This window comes from Petromyzon marinus, unplaced genomic scaffold (genome assembly GCF_048934315.1).
Source record: "Petromyzon marinus isolate PM22_M1 ecotype Great Lakes invasive population unplaced genomic scaffold, UKy_Petmar_22M1.pri1.0 PM_Scaffold_189, whole genome shotgun sequence".
Classification (NCBI taxonomy): Eukaryota; Metazoa; Chordata; class Hyperoartia; order Petromyzontiformes; family Petromyzontidae; genus Petromyzon; species Petromyzon marinus.
The window spans coordinates 78,600-98,271 of record NW_027423156.1 but is presented as its reverse complement, the minus strand read 5'-3'; the positions used below and the strand labels follow the sequence as shown (position 1 = coordinate 98,271).

At 53.4% G+C, this 19,672-nt stretch overlaps 1 protein-coding gene across 1 annotated transcript in view; it reads right to left on the bottom strand.

Annotated features, from left to right (window-relative positions):
* LOC116954687 (gamma-aminobutyric acid type B receptor subunit 2) overlaps positions 1 to 19,672 on the bottom strand; it is a 58,232-nt gene that overhangs the window by 31,735 nt on the left and 6,825 nt on the right. Inside the window, exons 2-3 of the mRNA XM_076063783.1 lie at positions 13,561 to 13,698; positions 9,613 to 9,783 (exon numbers count right to left, since the gene is read on the bottom strand). Coding sequence (XP_075919898.1) covers positions 9,613 to 9,783; positions 13,561 to 13,698 — 309 coding nt within the window. The remainder of the gene's footprint in view (positions 1 to 9,612; positions 9,784 to 13,560; positions 13,699 to 19,672) is intronic.

Here is a 19,672-nt window from a genome sequence, read left to right as displayed (position 1 = left end):
ACTCGCACCAGCCCTAACACAAGCACTAGCACTAACACTAGCACTAACACTAGCACTAACACTACCCCCAACACTAGCAATAACACTTGCCCTAACACTAGCACTTACACTACCACTAACACTAGCCTTAACACTAGCACTAAAAATAGCACTAACACCAGCACTAACACGAACACTAACACCAGCCCTAACACTAGCACTAACACTACCACTCGCACGAACACTAGCACTAATACTAGCCATCACACTAACACTAGCAATAACACTAGCCCTAATACTAGCACTAACACTAGCACTAACACTAGCAATAACACTAACACTAGGAATAACACTAACAGTAATACTAGCACTAGCCCTATCAATAGCACTAACAATAGCACTAATACCATCAATAACACTAGTACTAACACTAGCACTAGCACCAGCCCTAACACTAGCACTAATACTACCACTAACACTAGCCCTAACACTAGCACTAACAATAGCACTAACACTAGCCCTAACACTAGCACTAACACTACCACTAGCACGAACACTAGCACTAATACTAGCCCTAACACTAACACTAGCTCTAACACTAGCACTAACACTAGAACTAACACTAGCACTAACACTAGCGCTAGCACTAACACTAGCACTAACACTAGTGCTAACACTAGCAATAGCACTAACACTAGCACTAACACTAGCACTAACACTAACGCTAGCACTAAAACTAGCACTAACACTAGCGCTAACACTAGCCCTAACACTAGCACTAACAATAGCACTAGCCCTAACACTAGCCCTAACACTAGCACTAACACTAGCCCTAACACTAGCACTAACACTACCACTAGCACGAACACTAGCACTAATACTAGCCCTAACACTAACACTAGCTCTAACACTAGCACTAACACTAGAACTAACACTAGCACTAACACTAACGCTAGCACTAACACTAGCACTAACACTAGCACTAACAATAGCACTAGCCCTAACACTAGCCCTAACACTAGCACTAACACTAGCCCTAACACTAGCACTAACACTACCACTAGCACGAACACTAGCACTAATACTAGCCCTAACACTAACACTAGCTCTAACACTAGCACTAACACTAGAACTAACACTAGCACTAACACTAACGCTAGCACTAACACTAGCACTAACACTAGCGCTAACACTAGCAATAGCACTAGCACTAACACTAGCACTAACACTAGCACTTACACTAACGCTAGCACTAACACTAGCACTAACACTAGCGCTAACACTAGCCCTAATACTAGCACTAACAATAGCACTAGCCCTAACACTAGCCCTAACACTAGCACTAACACTAGACCTAACACTAGCACTAATACTAGCACTAGGACTAGCCCTAACACTAGCACTAACACTAGCACTAACACTAACACTAGCCCTAACACTAACACTAGAACTAACACTAGCACTAACACTAGCACTAGCCCTAACACTAGCACTAACACTAGCACTAACACTAGCCCTAACACTAGCACTAACACTAGCACTAACACCAACGCTAGCCCTAACACTAGCACTAACCCTAACACTAGCACTGACACGAGCACTAACACTAGCACTAACACTAGCACTATCCCTAACACTAGCACTAACACTAGCACTAACACTAGCCATAACACTAACACTAGCACTAACAATAGCACTAACACTAGCAATAACACAAGCACTAACACTAGCACTAGCCCTATCACTAGCACTAACACTAGCACTAACACTAGCACTCACACTAGCACTAGCCCTATCACTAGCACTAACACTAGCACTAACACTAGCACTTGCACTAGCCCTAACACTAGCCCTAACACTAGCACTAACACTAGCAATAACACTAGCAATAACACTAGCACAAGCCCTAACAATAACATTAGCACTAACACTAGCACTAGCCCTAACACTAGCACTAGTCCTAACACTAGCCCCAACAATAGCACTAATACTAGCACTAACACTAGCACTAACACTAGACCGAACACTAGCCCTAACACTAGCATTAGCCCTAACAGTAGCACTAACACTAGCACTAACACTAGCATTAGCCCTAACACTAGCACTAACACTAGCACTAACACTAGCCCTAACACTAATACTAGCCCTAACTCTAGCACTAACACTAGCACTAACACTGTCACCAGCCTTAACACTAGCACTAACACTAGCAATAACATTAACACTAGCACTACCACTATCACTAACACTAGCACTAGCCCTAACACTAGCAATAACACTAGCACCAACACTAGCACTAACACTAGCACTAACGCTAGCACTAACGCTAGCACTAACACTAGCACTAGCCCTAACACTAACACTAGCACTAACACTAGCCCTAACACTAGCACTAATACTAGCACTAACATTAACACTAGCCCTAACACTAGCCCCAACAATAGCACTAACACTAACACTAACATTGGACCTAAAACTAGCCATAACACTAGCATTAGCCCTTGCACTAGCACTAACACTAGCACTAACACTAGCATTAGCCCTAACACTAGCACTAACACTAGCACTAACACTAGCCCTAGCCCTAACACTAACACTAGCACTAACACTAGCACCAGCCTTAACACTAGCACTAACACTAGCAATAACATTAACACTAGCACTACCACTATCACTAACACTAGCACTAGCCCTAACACTAGCAATAACACTAGCACCAACACTAGCACTAACACTAGCACTAACACTAACGCTAGCACTAACGCTAGCACTAACACTAGCACTAGCCCTAACACTAACACTAGCACTAACACGAGCCCTAACACTAGCACTAATACTAGCACTAACATTAACACTAGCCCTAACACTAGCCCCAACAATAGCACTAACACTAGCACTAACACTAACATTGGACCTAAAATTAGCCATAACACTAGCATTAGCCCTAGCACTAGCACTAACACTAGCACTAACACTAGCAATAGCCCTAACACTAACACTAGCACTAACACTAGCACCAGCCTTAACACTAGCACTAACACTAGCAATAACATTAACACTAGCACTAACACTAGAACTAACACTAGCACTAACACTAACGCTAGCACTAACACTAGCACTAACACTAGCGCTAACACTAGCAATAGCACTAACACTAGCACTAACACTAACGCTAGCACTAACACTAGCACTAACACTAGCGCTAACACTAACACTAGCCCTAACACTAGCACTAACACTAGCACTAGCCCTAACACTAGCCCTAACACTAGCACTAACACTAGACCTAACACTAGCACTAATACTAGCACTAACACTAGCACTAACACTAGCACTAGCCCTAACACTAGCACTAACACTAGCACTAACACTAGCACTAGCCCTAACACTAACACTAGAACTAACACTAGCACTAACACTAGCACTAGCCCTAACACTAGCACTAACACTAGCACTAACACTAGCCCTAACACTAGCACTAACACTAGCACTAACACTAACGCTAGCCCTAACACTAGCACTAACCCTAACACTAGCACTGACACGAGCACTAACACTAGCACTAACACTAGCACTAGCCCTAACACTAGCACTAACACTAGCACTAATACTAGTCATAACACTAACACTAGCCCTAACACTAGCGCTAACAATAGCACTAACACTAGCAATAACACAAGCACTAGCACTAGCCCTATCACTAGCACTAACACTAGCACTCACACTAGCACTAGCCCTATCACTAGCACTAACACTAGCACTAACACTAGCACTTGCACTAGCCCTAACACTAGCCCTAACACTAGCACTAACACTAGCAATAACACTAGCAATAACACTAGCACAAGCCCTAACAATAACATTAGCACTAACACTAGCACTAACACTAGCACTAGTCCTAACACTAGCCCCAACAATAGCACTAATACTAGCACTAACACTAGCACTAACACTAACACTAGACCGAACACTAGCCCTAACACTAGCATTAGCCCTAACAGTAGCACTAATACTAGCACTAACACTAGCATTAGCCCTAACACTAGCACTAACACTAGCACTAACACTAGCCCTAACACTAATACTAGCCCTAACTCTAGCACTAACACTAGCACTAACACTGTCACCAGCCTTAACACTAGCACTAACACTAGCAATAACATTAACACTAGCACTACCACTATCACTAACACTAGCACTAGCCCTAACACTAGCAATAACACTAGCACCAACACTAGCACTAACACTAGCACTAACACTAACGCTAGCACTAACGCTAGCACTAACACTAGCATTAACACTAGCACTAGCCCTAACACTAACACTAGCACTAAGACTAGCCCTAACACTAGCACTAATACTAGCACTAACATTAACACTAGCCCTAACACTAGCACTAGCCCTAACACTAGCACTAACACTAGACCTAACACTAGCACACTAATACTAGTACTAACACTAGCACTAACACTAGCACTAGCCCTAACACTAGCACTAACACTAGCACTAACACTAGCACTAGCCCTAACACTAACACTAGAACTAACACTAGCACTAACACTAGCACTAGCCCTAACACTAGCACTAACACTAGCACTAACACTAGCACTAACACTAGCCCTAACACTAGCACTAACACTAGCACTAACACTAACGCTAGCCCTAACACTAGCACTAACCCTAACACTAGCACTGACACGAGCACTAACACTAGCACTAACACTAGCACTAGCCCTAACACTAGCACTAACACTAGCACTAACACTAGCCATAACACTAACACTAGACCTAACACTAGCACTAACAATAGCACTAACACTAGCAATAACACAAGCACTAACACTAGCACTAGCCCTATCACTAGCACTAACACTAGCACTAACACTAGCACTCACACTAGCACTAGCCCTATCACTAGCACTAACACTAACACTAGCACTTGCACTAGCCCTAACACTAGCCCTAACACTAGCACTAACACTAGCAATAACACTAGCAATAACACTAGCACAAGCCCTAACAATAACATTAGCACTAACACTAGCACTAGCCCTAACACTAGCACTAGCCCTAACACTAGCACTAGTCCTAACACTAGCCCCAACAATAGCACTAATACTAGCACTAACACTAGCACTAACACTAGACCGAACACTAGCCCTAACACTAGCATTAGCCCTAACAGTAGCACTAACACTAGCACTAACACTAATACTAGCCCTAACTCTAGCACTAACACTAGCACTAACACTGACACCAGCCTTAACACTAGCACTAACACTAGCAATAACATTAACACTAGCACTACCACTATCACTAACACTAGCACTAGCCCTAACACTAGCAATAACACTAGCACCAACACTAGCACTAACACTAGCACTAACACTAACGCTAGCACTAACGCTAGCACTAACACTAGCATTAACACTAGCACTAGCCCTAACACTAACACTAGCACTAACACTAGCCCTAACACTAGCACTAATACTAGCACTAACATTAACACTAGCCCTAACACTAGCACTAGCCCTAACACTAGCACTAACACTAGCACTAACACTAGCACTAACATTAGCACTAACACTAGCACCAGCCCTAACACTAACACTAGCACTAACACTAGCACTAGCCCTAACACTAGCACTAACACTAGCCCTAACACTAGCACTAACACTAGCACTAACACTAACGCTAGCCCTAACACTAGCACTAACACTAGCCCTAACACTAACACTAGCACTAACACTAGCACTAACACTAGCAATAACACTAGCACTAGCAATAGCACTAACACTAGCAATAACACTAGCACTAACATTAGCACTAGCCTTATCACTAGCACTAACACTAGCACTAGCCCGAACACTAGCACTAACACTAGCACTAACACTAGCACTATCCCTAACACTAGCCCTAACACTAGCACTAGCACTATCAATAGCACTAACACTAGCACTAACACTAGCACTAACACTAGCACTAGCACTCGCCTTAACACTAGCACTAACACTAGCACTAACACTAATGCTAGCCCTAACACTAGCACTAACACTAGCACTAACACTAGCACCAGCCCTAACACTAGCACTAGCACTAGCCCTATCACTAACACTAGCACTCACACTAGCCCTAACACTAGCACTAGACCTAATACTAACACTAGCATTAACACTAGCACTAACATTAGCACTAACACTAGCACTAGCCCTAACACTAGCACTAACACTAGCACTAACACTAGCACTAACACTAGCACTAGCCCTAACATTAGCCATAACACTAGCACTAACACTAGAACTAGGCCTAATACTAGCACTAACACTAGCACTATCACTAGCAGTAACACACACTAGCACTAGCCCTAACACTATCCCTAACACTAGCACTAACACTAGCACTAACACTAGCACTAGCCCTAACACTAGCACTAACACTAGCACTAACACTAGCACTATCCCTAACACTAGCACTAACACTAGCCCTAACACTAGCACTAACCCTAACCCTAACACTAGCACTAGGCCTAACACTAGCACTAATACTAGCACTAGCACTAACACTAGCCCTAACACTAGCACTAACACTAGCCATAACACTAACACTAGCCCTAACACTAGCACTAACAATAGCACTAGCCCTAACACTAGCACTAACACTAGCACTAGCCCTAACACAAACACTAGCACTAACACTAGCACTAACACTAGCACTAACACTCCACTAACACTAGCACTAACACTAACACTCCACTAACACTAGCACTAACACTAGCACTAACACTCCACTAACACTAGCACTAACACTACCACTCCACTAACACTCCACTAACACTAGCACTAACACTAGCACTAACACTAGCACTAACACTAGCACTAACACTCCACTAACACTAGCACTAACACTAACACTCCACTATCATTAGCACTAACACTAGCACTAACACTAGCACTAACACTCCACTAGCACTAACACTAGCACTAACACTAGCACTAACACTAGCACTAACACTCCACTAACACTAACACTCCACTATCATTAGCACTAACACTAGCACTAACACTAGCACTAACACTCCACTAGCACTAACACTAGCACTAACACTAGCACTAACACTAGCACTAACACTAGCACTAACACTCCACTAACACTAACACTCCACTATCATTAGCACTAACACTAGCACTAACACTAGCACTAACACTCCACTAGCACTAACACTAGCACTAACACTAGCACTAACACTAGCACTAACACTCCACGAGCACTAACACTCCACTAGCACTAACACTAGCACTAACACTAGCATTAACACTAGCACTAACACTAGCACTAACACTAGCATTAACACTAGCACTAACACTAGCACTAACACTAGCATTAACACTAGCACTAACACTAGCACTAACACTCCACTAACACTAGCACTAACACTCCACTAGCACTAACACTAGCCATAACACTAACACTAGCCCTAACACTAGCACTAACACTAGCCCCACTGTCACCATGGCTCTCCCTCCCCCTCTCCCTTTCTCAGCGCGACTGCTGCCCCCCCCCCACATCTCCCCAACCCCCCCCGCGTTTCCCCCCCCCATGTCCCGCCCACCGTCTCCCTCCCCACGTCTCCCCCTCCCACGTCTCCCCCCCCACGTCTCCCCCCCCACGTCTCCCCCTCCCACGTCTCCCCCCCCCCACGTCTCCCCCCCCCCCCACGTCTCCCCCCCCCACGTCCCCCCCACCACGTCTCCCCCCCCCACGTCTCCCCCCCCATGTCTCCCCCCCCCCACGTCTCCCCCCCCCCACGTCTCCCCCTCCCACGTCTCCCCCCCCACGTCTCCCCCTCCCACATCTCCCCCCCCCACGTCTCCCCCCCCCACGTCTCCCCCCCCACGTCTCCCCCCTCCCCCACGTCTCCCCCCCCCCGTCTCCCCCCCCCCCCCACGTCTCCCCCCTCCCCCGCGTGGTGTAATGGGGAGACACTGGGAGGCCGCGATACAGAGCCAGAGAATCATCAATCACTCGCGGCACACGCTGCACTGACATCACACGCACACACACAGCACACACACGCCACACACACACAGCACACACACCACACACACAGCACACACACGCCACACACACACAGCACACACACAGCATACACACACAGCACACACACCACACACACCACACACACAGCACACACACATCACACACACACAGCACACACACCACACACACATCACACACAACACACACACGCACACACACAGCACACACACAGCACACACACATCACACACCACACACACACCACACACACACACCACACACACACATCACACACACAGCACACACACCACACACACACCACACACACACATCACACACCACACACACACCACACACACACACCACACACACACATCACACACACAGCACACACACCACACACACACCACACACACACATCACACACACAACACACACACCACACACACACCACACACACACACATCACACACACAGCACACACACCACACACACACATCACACACAACACACACACCACACTCACAGCACACACACAGCACACACACCACACACACACATCACACACAACACACACACACCACACACACAGCACACACACAGCACACACACCACACACACACACATCACATACACACAGCACACACACCACACACACAGCACACACACTACACACACATGAAGCACACACACACAGCACACACACAGCATACACACACAGCACACACACAGCACACACACACCACACACACACCACACACACACATCACACACACAGCACACACACACAGCATGCACACACAGCACACACACACACCACACATACACATCACACACACACCACACACACACACCACACACACAGCATTCACACACAGTACACACACCACACATACACACCACACACACATCACACACCACACACACACACACACCACACACACACAGCATACACACACAGCACACACACACACCACACACACACACAACACGCACACACACCACACACACGCGCTCAAGGACAAAGATCCCCCGGGTAGCCTCCACTCACTACTGGCTGACCAGCAGCACCACGACCGCCTGTGTCTCCGCAGCGGTGATGTTTTACCCATCACGCCAGAAGTGCATTAACGGCCGAGTAGACTTAAGGGAGGCCCAGGACCGGTTGAGATATTTGCCACTGACGTTGTTTGTGAGCCGGGGATTGAACTCGAGTCGCCGGGTTCGTAGCACGATGCGCTAACCACTGCGCCACCAATCCACACACGCGCACACACACGCGCACACGTGACAGACGGAACACACTACACCATTGTACAATGCCACCCTCTTGAGCTATAGCCATGCCACCTGCGTGCTATGTGCCGTGCCACCCTGCGTTGTATGTGCCACCCTGCGTGCTATGTGTCGTGCCACGCTGCGTGCTATGTGCCACCCTGCGTGCTATGTGCCACCCTGCGTGCTATGTGCCACCCTGTGCGCTACGTGCCACCCTGTGCGCTATGTGCCACCCTGCGTGCTATGTGCCACCCTGTGCGCCGTGCGCCACCCTGCGTGCTACGTGCCACCCTGCGCGCCGTGCGCCACGCTGTGCCACCTCGGAGAAGCGCTGCACGTCCTGGGTGAGGGTCCCGACGCGGCGCCATCTGAAGTGCCGCAGGAAGCGCGCGATGGCCGGGTTCACGGCGTTGTCCGAGGGCACGGTGCGCAGGAAGAAGGGATACTTCTTCTTGTCGGCCAGCACCGGGGTCGTGGCCGCGAACGACAGCTTGGGGGGCGGGGGGGGCGTGGAGGGCACGAGGGGAGGGGGGCACGGGGGGGCATGGGGGGGGCAGGGCACAGCACACGGTGTGTCATCGAGCGCTTCGTAAGGCTGTGATGTGTGGTGGTGCGTGGTGATGGTGCGTGGTGATGGAGGAGGTGGTGGTAGTGGGTGGTAGTGATGGTGGGTCGGGGTGGTGAGTGGAGATTAAGGCCTCGTTCACGCACTCACCGTCTCACTCACCCATTCACTCCCCTTACTGACTCACCCTCACACTCACTCGGCTGCTCATTGCCCCGTTCACCCACTCACTCGCACACGAAACCATTCACTCACTCGCTCACCATCCACTCACTCACCACCCACTCACTCGCACACTAAACCACCCGTTCACCCACCCACCCACTCACAGCTCACCCCTTCACACACACACACACCACCCACTCACCCACCCACTCACTCACAGCTCACCCCTTCACACACACACCACCCACTCACTCACCACCCACTCACTTGCACACTAAACCACCCACCCACTCACAGCTCACCCACTTAACGGACGTGTTCACCCCACGCTCTTTGACAGCTTTTGGGACTCATTACAACGCGTGGAGATTTCCCCAGAGAGAGAGAGAGGAGGAGGAGAGGCAGCGTGGGAAGGGAGCGAAGAGAAAGGCAAATTGAGCTTGAGAGCGATACAGGAGCATAGAGAGAAACGGAGGAAAGTGTGAGATGGGAGAGAGCGAGAGAGCGACAGGGGAGAGAGGGAAGGATGGACGGAGAGAGAAAGATGGGAGGGAGATTTGGGATGGAGGTGACGGGAAACAGGGATGGAAAGAGGGAGAGAGAGATGGTGAAAGGCGGGGGGGGGGGGGGAGGTTTGTACCTTAAGAGAAAGAGAGAGGGAGAGGATGGAGAGCCGGGGATGAGAGGAAGGGAAGGAGGAGAGAGCTGGAGGACCCAGGGAGAGGGAGGGGAGAGGGACTGCGGGAGAGGGTATGGTTGGAGGTGATGGGAGATAGGGATGGAAGGAACGAGGGAGGGAGAAACGGAGAGAGGAGAGAGCGGGAGACGACATTCGGGGATTGAGGGCGAGACAGGGAGAGGGTGGAGGGGGTGGAGAGCGGGGTGATGAGGTGAAGCTGCTGGATTACGGAGGACACGGCCCAGATTTGGTGACGGCGATGATGATGACGATGTCCTCAAAGCAGTACATGCATCATTATACATGCACGCATACACACTACACACACACAAAGACAAAGATCCCCCGTATAGCCTATCAACAGACCGTTGGGGCAAGTGCTGTTGGCGAGCACCGATGAAGTCCGGCACGAGCAAACAGAGCGGGTGGGTGGCCGGCACCACGCCCGACTCAGCCTCCTCGCCACCCTCGCCACCCTCGCCACCCTCACCACCGACCACTCACCCACACCGCTGGCCACTCACCCGTATTCTTTCACACCCCGGCCACCCTCACCCACTCACCAACCCTCATCGCCCGGTGAGTAGTGACAAGGGGGGGGGGGGGTCACGATTGATATCTGAGCGCGGCTTTAAACGCCGACTCTTTCATCTCCCGCGCGCGTGCGTGCACGGGAGCACCTGGTGCGGTTGTGTACACTTCAGCGCTGGGGAGACAAAGGCGGCCGGGCGTGGTGCTGGCCACCCACCCCCTCGTGTGCCGTGCCGGCCTTCATAGGTGCTACTCGCTGCCAGCACTTGCCCCAACAGTCTGTTACAGGCTACACGGGGGAGCTTTGTCTTTGTTTGGTCACGTGGTCTCTCACGCAGCGTGGCCCTTCTCACTCCTACCGCTGCCCATTCCCCATAGCAGAGCCAGTTGTGGAAAGTCCACATTACTATGACGGGGGATGGTGGTGAGGGAGGGGGGGGGGAGGCAGCAATGCTGACGTCTACGCACCGCACCAGGTAATCGTTTAAGGCTGAGCCGACCTAGGGGAGGCCCAGACCACGGTTCAAACATTCGCCACAGTCGGCCGCCGGGTTCGTAGCGCAGCGCGCTAACCGCTGCGCCACCGCGCTCTGCAACACAAAGACAAAGATCCCCCGTGTAGCCTTAACAGACTGTAGGGGCAAGTGCTGGCAGCTAGCAGCAGCACCTATGAAGGCCGGAACGGCGCACGAGGGGGTGGGTGGCCAGCACCACGCCCGGCCGCCTTTGTCTCCCCAGTGGCGATGTTTACTACACACCGCACCGGGTACTCGTTTGAGGCTGCGTCGACCAGGACCGGTTCAGATATCCATCGCCGTTGTTTGCCGTGAGCGGGGAATCGAACTCGGGTCGCCGGGTTCGTAGCGCGGCGCGCTAACCGCTGCACCACCGCTCCCCCACACACGCGCTAACGCACGCGAACACACACTCACAGCTACCGGATTATAAGACGCACCATCCCCCCCGCCCCCAAGTTTTGCTTTAAACAAAACCCCTGGGAGTGGCCGTGCATCTTATAGAGCAGGAGGGAGGAGGTTAAATATATCTCCACGTCACGGTCACGTGGCAGCCTCCAGGCGACGGTTCCCCCCGCAGTGATTCATGCGCGGCCAAAATCAATAGCGAAATAAACCGATTAATATCGTTACACTCTTTCACCTGCGTCTCTCTCTCGCTCCCTCCACCTGTGTGTCTCTCTCTCTGTGTGTGTCCCTATCTGTGTCTACCCGTGTCTCTACTTTCCACCTGTATATATCTCTCGGTGTCTATCTGTGTCTCTACTTGTGTCTCTATCTGTGTCTCTATCTGTGTCTCTCTCCATCTGTCTCTCTCTGTGTCTCTATCTGTGTCTCTCTCTCTCCACCTGTGTCTTTCTCTGTGTCTCTACGTGTCTCTCTGTCTCTGTGTCTCTACGTGTGTCTCTATCTGTGCTCTATCTGTGTCTCTCTCCATCTGTGTCTCTCTCTGTGTCTCTATCTGTGTCTCTTTCTCTCCACCTGTGTCTTTCTCTGTGTCTCTACGTGTCTCTCTGTCTCTACGTGTGTCTCTGTGTCTCTACGTGTGTCTCTGTCTCTACGTGTGTTTCTACCTATGCCTCTCTGTCTCTCTCCACCTGTGTCTCTCTCAGTGTCTCTATCTGTGTGTCTCTCTCTCCACCTGTGTCTCTCTCTGTGTATCTACGTATGTCTCTGTATCTCTACCTGTGTCTCTCTCTCTGTCTCTACGTGTGTCTCTGTGTCTCTACTTGTCTACCCGTGCCTCTACCTGTGTCTCTCTGTCTCTCTCCACCTGTGTCTCTCTCTGTCTCTCTCTGTGTCTCTATCTGTGTCTCAACCTGTCTCTACGTGTGTCTCTCTCTGTGTCTCTATCTGTGTCTCAACCTGTGTCTCTACGTGTGTCTCTCTCCCCACCTGTGTCCCTACTTGCAACAGTTTGATTCCCGCTCACGGCTAACATCATCAGTAGCGAGTGATATCTGATTCCGTCCTGGGCTTTCCCTAGGTCGACTCAGCCTCAAATGAGTACCTGGTGCGGCACGTAAAAAAACATGGCCACTGGGGAGACAAAGGCGGCCGGGCGTGGTGCTGGCCACCCACCCGCTCTCGTGTCCTGTTATCCTTCATAGGTGCCACCCGCTCACAAAACTTGCCCCAACAGTCTGCAAACGCTTCAGGGGGAATCTTTGTCCGTAGTGTGCGTGCGTGAGCGTGCGTCCGTCCTCCGTGACCGTGCCTCGAGTGACAGCGTACCGCTCAAGGCACTTGCCCCAGCGGGGCTACACGGTCGAGGGGGGAGGGGGTGGGGAACCTTTGCCTTTATCTTTGTACCTGCACGAGGTCCCAGGAGAGAAGGGCCTCGGCGATGGTGGCCGTCACGGTGGGGCAGACGCCGCCGAACACCAGCGAAGTGTTGGGCCCAAAGTTGATCGCGTCGAAGAACGCCTTGAGGCCCTTGGCGTTGTCGCACTGCGCGTGGTGGGGGCGGCGGGGGGAGGGGTGGGCAAGGGGAGGAGGGGTGGGGTGGGGGGAACAAGGAAGAAGAATCGTGCACACGCACCGGGGCTCTGTAACGCTTCCCATTGATGCTTCAACCACCACTCCGAGACGTTTGCTTGAGCTGGGGAACCGATCTGGACGCGTTCAGCAATACCGCTGGGCGTGGTGCGTCGCCTTAAAATAAAACATCTATATATTAAACAGGCGACGTTTCGAGTAATGGCCCTTCTTCGTCCGATGTGCTCTGAAGAAGGGTCATTGCCCGAAACGTCAGCTGGTATTAGCATAGGTTTTATCCTTACTGGCAATAAAGCGGGAGCTGTTCAAACACCAACTACTTCTTGGAAGGCATCAAGTTTGCACCAACCACGGCAACCTTCTTGAGGGCCTAGCCTCACCGCCAGTGTTAGACGATTGGGACGCCAAGAGGCGAACAGGCGCCACCTGTTCCACATTCTTGCATTTTAAGGCCACACCGATACGCACGCACACGCGCTCCGTGGCGCGTGCAACTGTTGGCTGCGTTTGTTACACCGCTACCAACGCAGCAACAACAGCAGCAGCATCGCCAGATCGATTGGCAGACTGTTTGAGAAACGGTTTTGCTGGCTGGCCTCCTGCCTGGCTGGCTGGCTGGAGGGAGCGGAGGCGGGGGGGTGATGTGCGGGCTGATAGTGTAAAATGTAAGCTGGGGTGAGTGGGTGGTTTGCCACCTTTAGCACCTTGCAGAGTCCCCCAAACCCGTTTATATAACGAGCGCAGCTGCTACGGGAATGCGATCTGTCGTGTGGGGAGCTGACCCCCCCAACACACCCCCCCAAACCCCCCCACCCTCCAAACCCCCCCCAACCCACCCCCCTTTCTCCCTCCTCCTCCGCACGGTGACCGCGTAACGCCGGCGGCCTCTACTCGGCCTCCCAATTCCCAGACTGTCCGGGTCAACTCCGGACAGGTGGCAACCCTGAAGGAGGGTGGGCGGGTGGGTGAGTAGTGGGTGAGTAAGTGGGTGAGTGAGTGGGTGAGTGAGTGAGTGTGTGAGTGAGTGGGTGAGTGGGTGGGTGAGTGGGTGGGTGGGTGAGTGAGTGAGTGGGTGGGTGGGTGAGTGGGTGGGTGGGTGAGTGAGTGGGTGGGTGAGTGGGTGAGTGGGTGGGTGGGTGAGTGGGTGGGTGAGTGAGTGGGTGGGTGAGTGGGTTAGTGAGTGGGTAGGTGAGTGGGTGGGTAGGTGGGTGAGTGAGTGGGTGGGTGGGTGGGTAAGTGAGTGAGTGGGTGGGTGAGTAGGTGGGTGGGTGAGTGGGTGGGTGGGTAGGTGAGAGTTGCTGGGTGAGTGAGTGAGTGGGTGGATGAGTGGGTGAGTGGGTGGGTCGGTGAGCAAGTGGGTAGGTGGGTGGGTGAGTGGGTGGGTGGGTGAGTGAGTGGGTGGGTGAGTGGGTGAGTGGGTGGGTGGGTGGGTAAGTGAGTGGGTGGGTGAGTAGGTGGGTGGGTGAGTGGGTGAGTGAGTGGGTGGGTGCGTGGGTGAGAGGGTGGGTGGATGAGTGGGTAGGTGGGTAGGTGAGAGTGGGTGGGTGAGTGAGTGAGTGGGTGGATGAGTGGGTGAGTGGGTGGGTGAGTGGGTGGGTCGGTGAGCAAGTGGGTAGGTGGGTGGGTGATTGGGTGGGTGAGTGGGTAAGTGGGTGGGTGAGTGGGTGGGTGGGTGAGTGGGTGAGTGGATGAGTGAGGGGGGGAGTGGGCGGGTGAGTGAGTGGGTGAGTGGGTGGGTGAGTGAGTGGATGAGTGAGTGGGTTGGTGAGTGGGTGGTTTAGTGTGGGTGAGTGGGTGGTGTGTGTGTGTAAAGGGGTGAGCTGTGAGTGGGTGGGTGGGTGAGTGGGTGGGTGAATGAGTGGGTGAGTGGGTTAGTGGGTGGGTGGGTGAGTGATTGGGTGAGTGAGTGAGTGGGTGGGAGAGTGAGTGGGTGAGTGAGTGGGTGAGTGGGTTGGTGAGTGAGTGGTTAAGTGAGTGAGTGGGTGAGTGGGTGGGTAGGTGGGTGAGTGAGTGGGTGGGTGGGTGGGTAAGTGAGTGAGTGGGTGGGTGAGTAGGTGGGTGGGTGAGTGGGTGGGTGGGTAGGTGAGAGTTGCTGGGTGAGTGAGTGAGTGGGTGGATGAGTGGGTGAGTGGGTGGGTCGGTGAGCAAGTGGGTAGGTGGGTGGGTGAGTGGGTGAGTGGGTGAGTGAGTGAGTGGGTGGGTGAGTGGGTGAGTGGGTGGGTGGGTGGGTAAGTGAGTGGGTGGGTGAGTAGGTGGGTGGGTGAGTGGGTGAGTGAGTGGGTGGGTGCGTGGGTGAGAGGGTGGGTGGATGAGTGGGTAGGTGGGTAGGTGAGAGTGGGTGGGTGAGTGAGTGAGTGGGTGGATGAGTGGGTGAGTGGGTGGGTGAGTGGGTGGGTCGGTGAGCAAGTGGGTAGGTGGGTGGGTGATTGGGTGGGTGAGTGGGTAAGTGGGTGGGTGAGTGGGTGGGTGGGTGGGTGAGTGGGTGAGTGGATGAGTGAGGGGGGGAGTGGGTGGGTGAGTGAGTGGGTGAGTGGGTGGGTGAGTGAGTGGATGAGTGAGTGGGTTGGTGAGTGGGTGGTTTCGTGTGGGTGAGTGGGTGGTGTGTGTGTGTAAAGGGGTGAGCTGTGAGTGGGTGGGTGGGTGAGTGGGTGGGTGAATGAGTGGGTGAGTGGGTTAGTGGGTGGGTGGGTGAGTGATTGGGTGAGTGAGTGAGTGGGTGGGTGGGAGAGTGAGTGGGTGAGTGAGTGGGTGAGTGGGTTGGTGAGTGAGTGGTTAAGTGAGTGAGTGGGTGAGTGGGTGGGTGAGTGAGTGAGTGAGTGGGTGAGTGGGTGGGTGGGTGAGTGAGTGGGTAGGTGAGTGCGTGGGTAGGTGGGTGAGTGAGTGGGTGGGTGGGTGTGTGAGTGAGTGGCTGAGTGGGTGGGTAGTGGGTGAGTAAGTGGGTGAGTGAGTGGGTGAGTGAGTGAGTGTGTGAGTGAGTGGGTGAGTGGGTGGGTGAGTGGGTGAGTGGGTGGGTGGGTGAGTGAGTGGGTGAGTGGGTGGGTGGGTGAGTGGGTGGGTGGGTGGGTGAGTGAGTGGGTGGGTGAGTGGGTTAGTGAGTGGGTAGGTGAGTGGGTGGGTAGGTGGGTGAGTGAGTGGGTGGGTGGGTGGGTAAGTGAGTGAGTGGGTGGGTGAGTGGGTGGGTGGGTGAGTGAGTGGGTGGGTGAGTGGGTGAGTGGGTGGGTGGGTAAGTGAGTGAGTGGGTGGGTGAGTAGGTGGGTGGGTGAGTGGGTGAGTGAGTGGGTGGGTGGGTAGGTGAGAGTTGCTGGGTGAGTGAGTGAGTGGGTGGATGAGTGGGTGAGTGGGTGGGTGAGTGGGTGGGTCGGTGAGCAAGTGGGTAGGTGGGTGGGTGATTGGGTGGGTGAGTGGGTAAGTGGGTGGGTGAGTGGGTGGGTGGGTGAGTGGGTGAGTGGATGAGTGAGGGGGGGAGTGGGTGGGTGAGTGAGTGGGTGAGTGGGTGGGTGAGTGAGTGGATGAGTGAGTGGGTTGGTGAGTGGGTGGTTTCGTGTGGGTGAGTGGGTGGTGTGTGTGTGTAAAGGGGTGAGCTGTGAGTGGGTGGGTGGGTGAGTGGGTGGGTGAATGAGTGGGTGAGTGGGTTAGTGGGTGGGTGGGTGAGTGATTGGGTGAGTGAGTGAGTGGGTGGGTGGGAGAGTGAGTGGGTGAGTGAGTGGGTGAGTGGGTTGGTGAGTGAGTGGTTAAGTGAGTGAGTGGGTGAGTGGGTGGGTGAGTGAGTGAGTGGGTGAGTGGGTGGGTGGGTGAGTGAGTGGGTAGGTGAGTGCGTGGGTAGGTGGGTGAGTGAGTGGGTGGGTGGGTGTGTGAGTGAGTGGCTGAGTGGGTGGGTAGTGGGTGAGTAAGTGGGTGAGTGAGTGGGTGAGTGAGTGAGTGTGTGAGTGAGTGGGTGAGTGGGTGGGTGAGTGGGTGGGTGGGTGAGTGAGTGGGTGAGTGGGTGGGTGGGTGGGTGAGTGGGTGGGTGGGTGAGTGGGTGGGTGAGTGGGTTAGTGAGTGGGTAGGTGAGTGGGTGGGTAGGTGGGTGAGTGAGTGGGTGGGTGGGTGGGTAAGTGAGTGAGTGGGTGGGTGAGTGGGTGGGTGGGTGAGTGAGTGGGTGGGTGAGTGGGTGAGTGGGTGGGTGGGTAAGTGAGTGAGTGGGTGGGTGAGTAGGTGGGTGGGTGAGTGGGTGAGTGAGTGGGTGGGTGGGTAGGTGAGAGTTGCTGGGTGAGTGAGTGAGTGGGTGGATGAGTTGGTGAGTGGGTGGGTCGGTGAGCAAGTGGGTAGGTGGGTGGGTGAGTGGGTGGGTGGGTGAGTGAGTGGGTGGGTGAGTGGGTGAGTGGGTGGGTGGGTGGGTAAGTGAGTGAGTGGGTGGGTGAGTAGGTGGGTGGGTGAGTGGGTGAGTGAGTGGGTGGGTGCGTGGGTGAGAGGGTGGGTGGATGAGTGGGTAGGTGAGAGTGGGTGGGTGAGTGAGTGAGTGGGTGGATGAGTGGGTGAGTGGGTGGGTGAGTGGGTGGGTCGGTGAGCAAGTGGGTAGGTGGGTGGGTGATTAGGTGGGTGAGTGGGTAAGTGGGTGGGTGAGTGGGTGGGTGGGTGAGTGGGTGAGTGGATGAGTGAGGGGGGGAGTGGGTGGGTGAGTGAGTGGGTGAGTGGGTGGGTGAGTGAGTGGATGAGTGAGTGGGTTGGTGAGTGGGTGGTTTAGTGTGGGTGAGTGGGTGGTGTGTGTGTGTAAAGGGGTGAGCTGTGAGTGGGTGGGTGGGTGAGTGGGTGGGTGAATGAGTGGGTGAGTGGGTTAGTGGGTGGGTGGGTGAGTGATTGGGTGAGTGAGTGAGTGAGTGGGTGGGAGAGTGAGTGGGTGAGTGAGTGGGTGAGTGGGTTGGTGAGTGAGTGGGTAAGTGAGTGAGTGGGTGGGTGAGTAGGTGGGTGGGTGAGTGGGTGAGTGAGTGGGTGGGTGGGTAGGTGAGAGTTGCTGGGTGAGTGAGTGAGTGGGTGGATGAGTTGGTGAGTGGGTGGGTGAGCAAGTGGGTAGGTGGGTGGGTGAGTGGGTGAGTGGTTGGGTGAGTGGGTGGGTGCGTGAGTGGGTGGGTGAGTGGGTGAGTGGGTGGGTGGGTGAGTGAGTGAGTGGGTGAGTGAGTGGGTGGGTTGTGGGTTGTGGGTGAGTGGGTGGGTGAGTGGGTGGGTGCGTGGGTGAGTGAGTGGGTGGGTGAGTGGGTGAGTGAGTGAGTGAGTGGGTGAGTGGGTGGGTGCGTGGGTGAGTGAGTGGGTGAGTGGGTGAGAGTGGGTGGGTGGGTGAATGAGTGGATGAGTCGGTGAGTGGGTGGGTGGGTGAGTGGGTGAGTGAGTGGGTGAGTGAGTGGGTGGGTGAGTGGGTGAGTGAGTGGGTGGGTGGGTGGGTGAGTGGGTGGATGAGTGAGTGGGTTGGTGAGTGGGTGGTTTAGTGTGGGTGAGTGGGTGGTGTGTGTGTGTAAAGGGGTGAGCTGTGAGTGGGTGGGTGGGTGAGTGGGTGGGTGAATGAGTGCGTGAGTGGGTTAGTGGGTGGGTGGGTGAGTGATTGGGTGAGTGAGTGAGTGAGTGGGTGGGAGAGTGAGTGGGTGAGTGAGTGGGTGAGTGGGTTGGTGAGTGAGTGGGTAAGTGAGTGAGTGGGTGGGTGGGTGAGTGAGTGAGTGGGTGGGTGAGAGTGGGTGAGTGGGTGGGTGAGTAAGTGGGTGAGTGAGTGGGTGGGCGAGTGGGTGGGTGAGTGAGTGAGTGAGTGGGTGAGTGAGTGGGTGGGTGAGTGAGTGAGTGGGTGAGTGGTTGGGTGAGTGGGTGGGTGCGTGAGTGGGTGGGTGAGTGGGTGAGTGGGTGGGTGGGTGAGTGAGTGAGTGGGTGAGTGAGTGGGTGGGTTGTGGGTTGTGGGTGAGTGGGT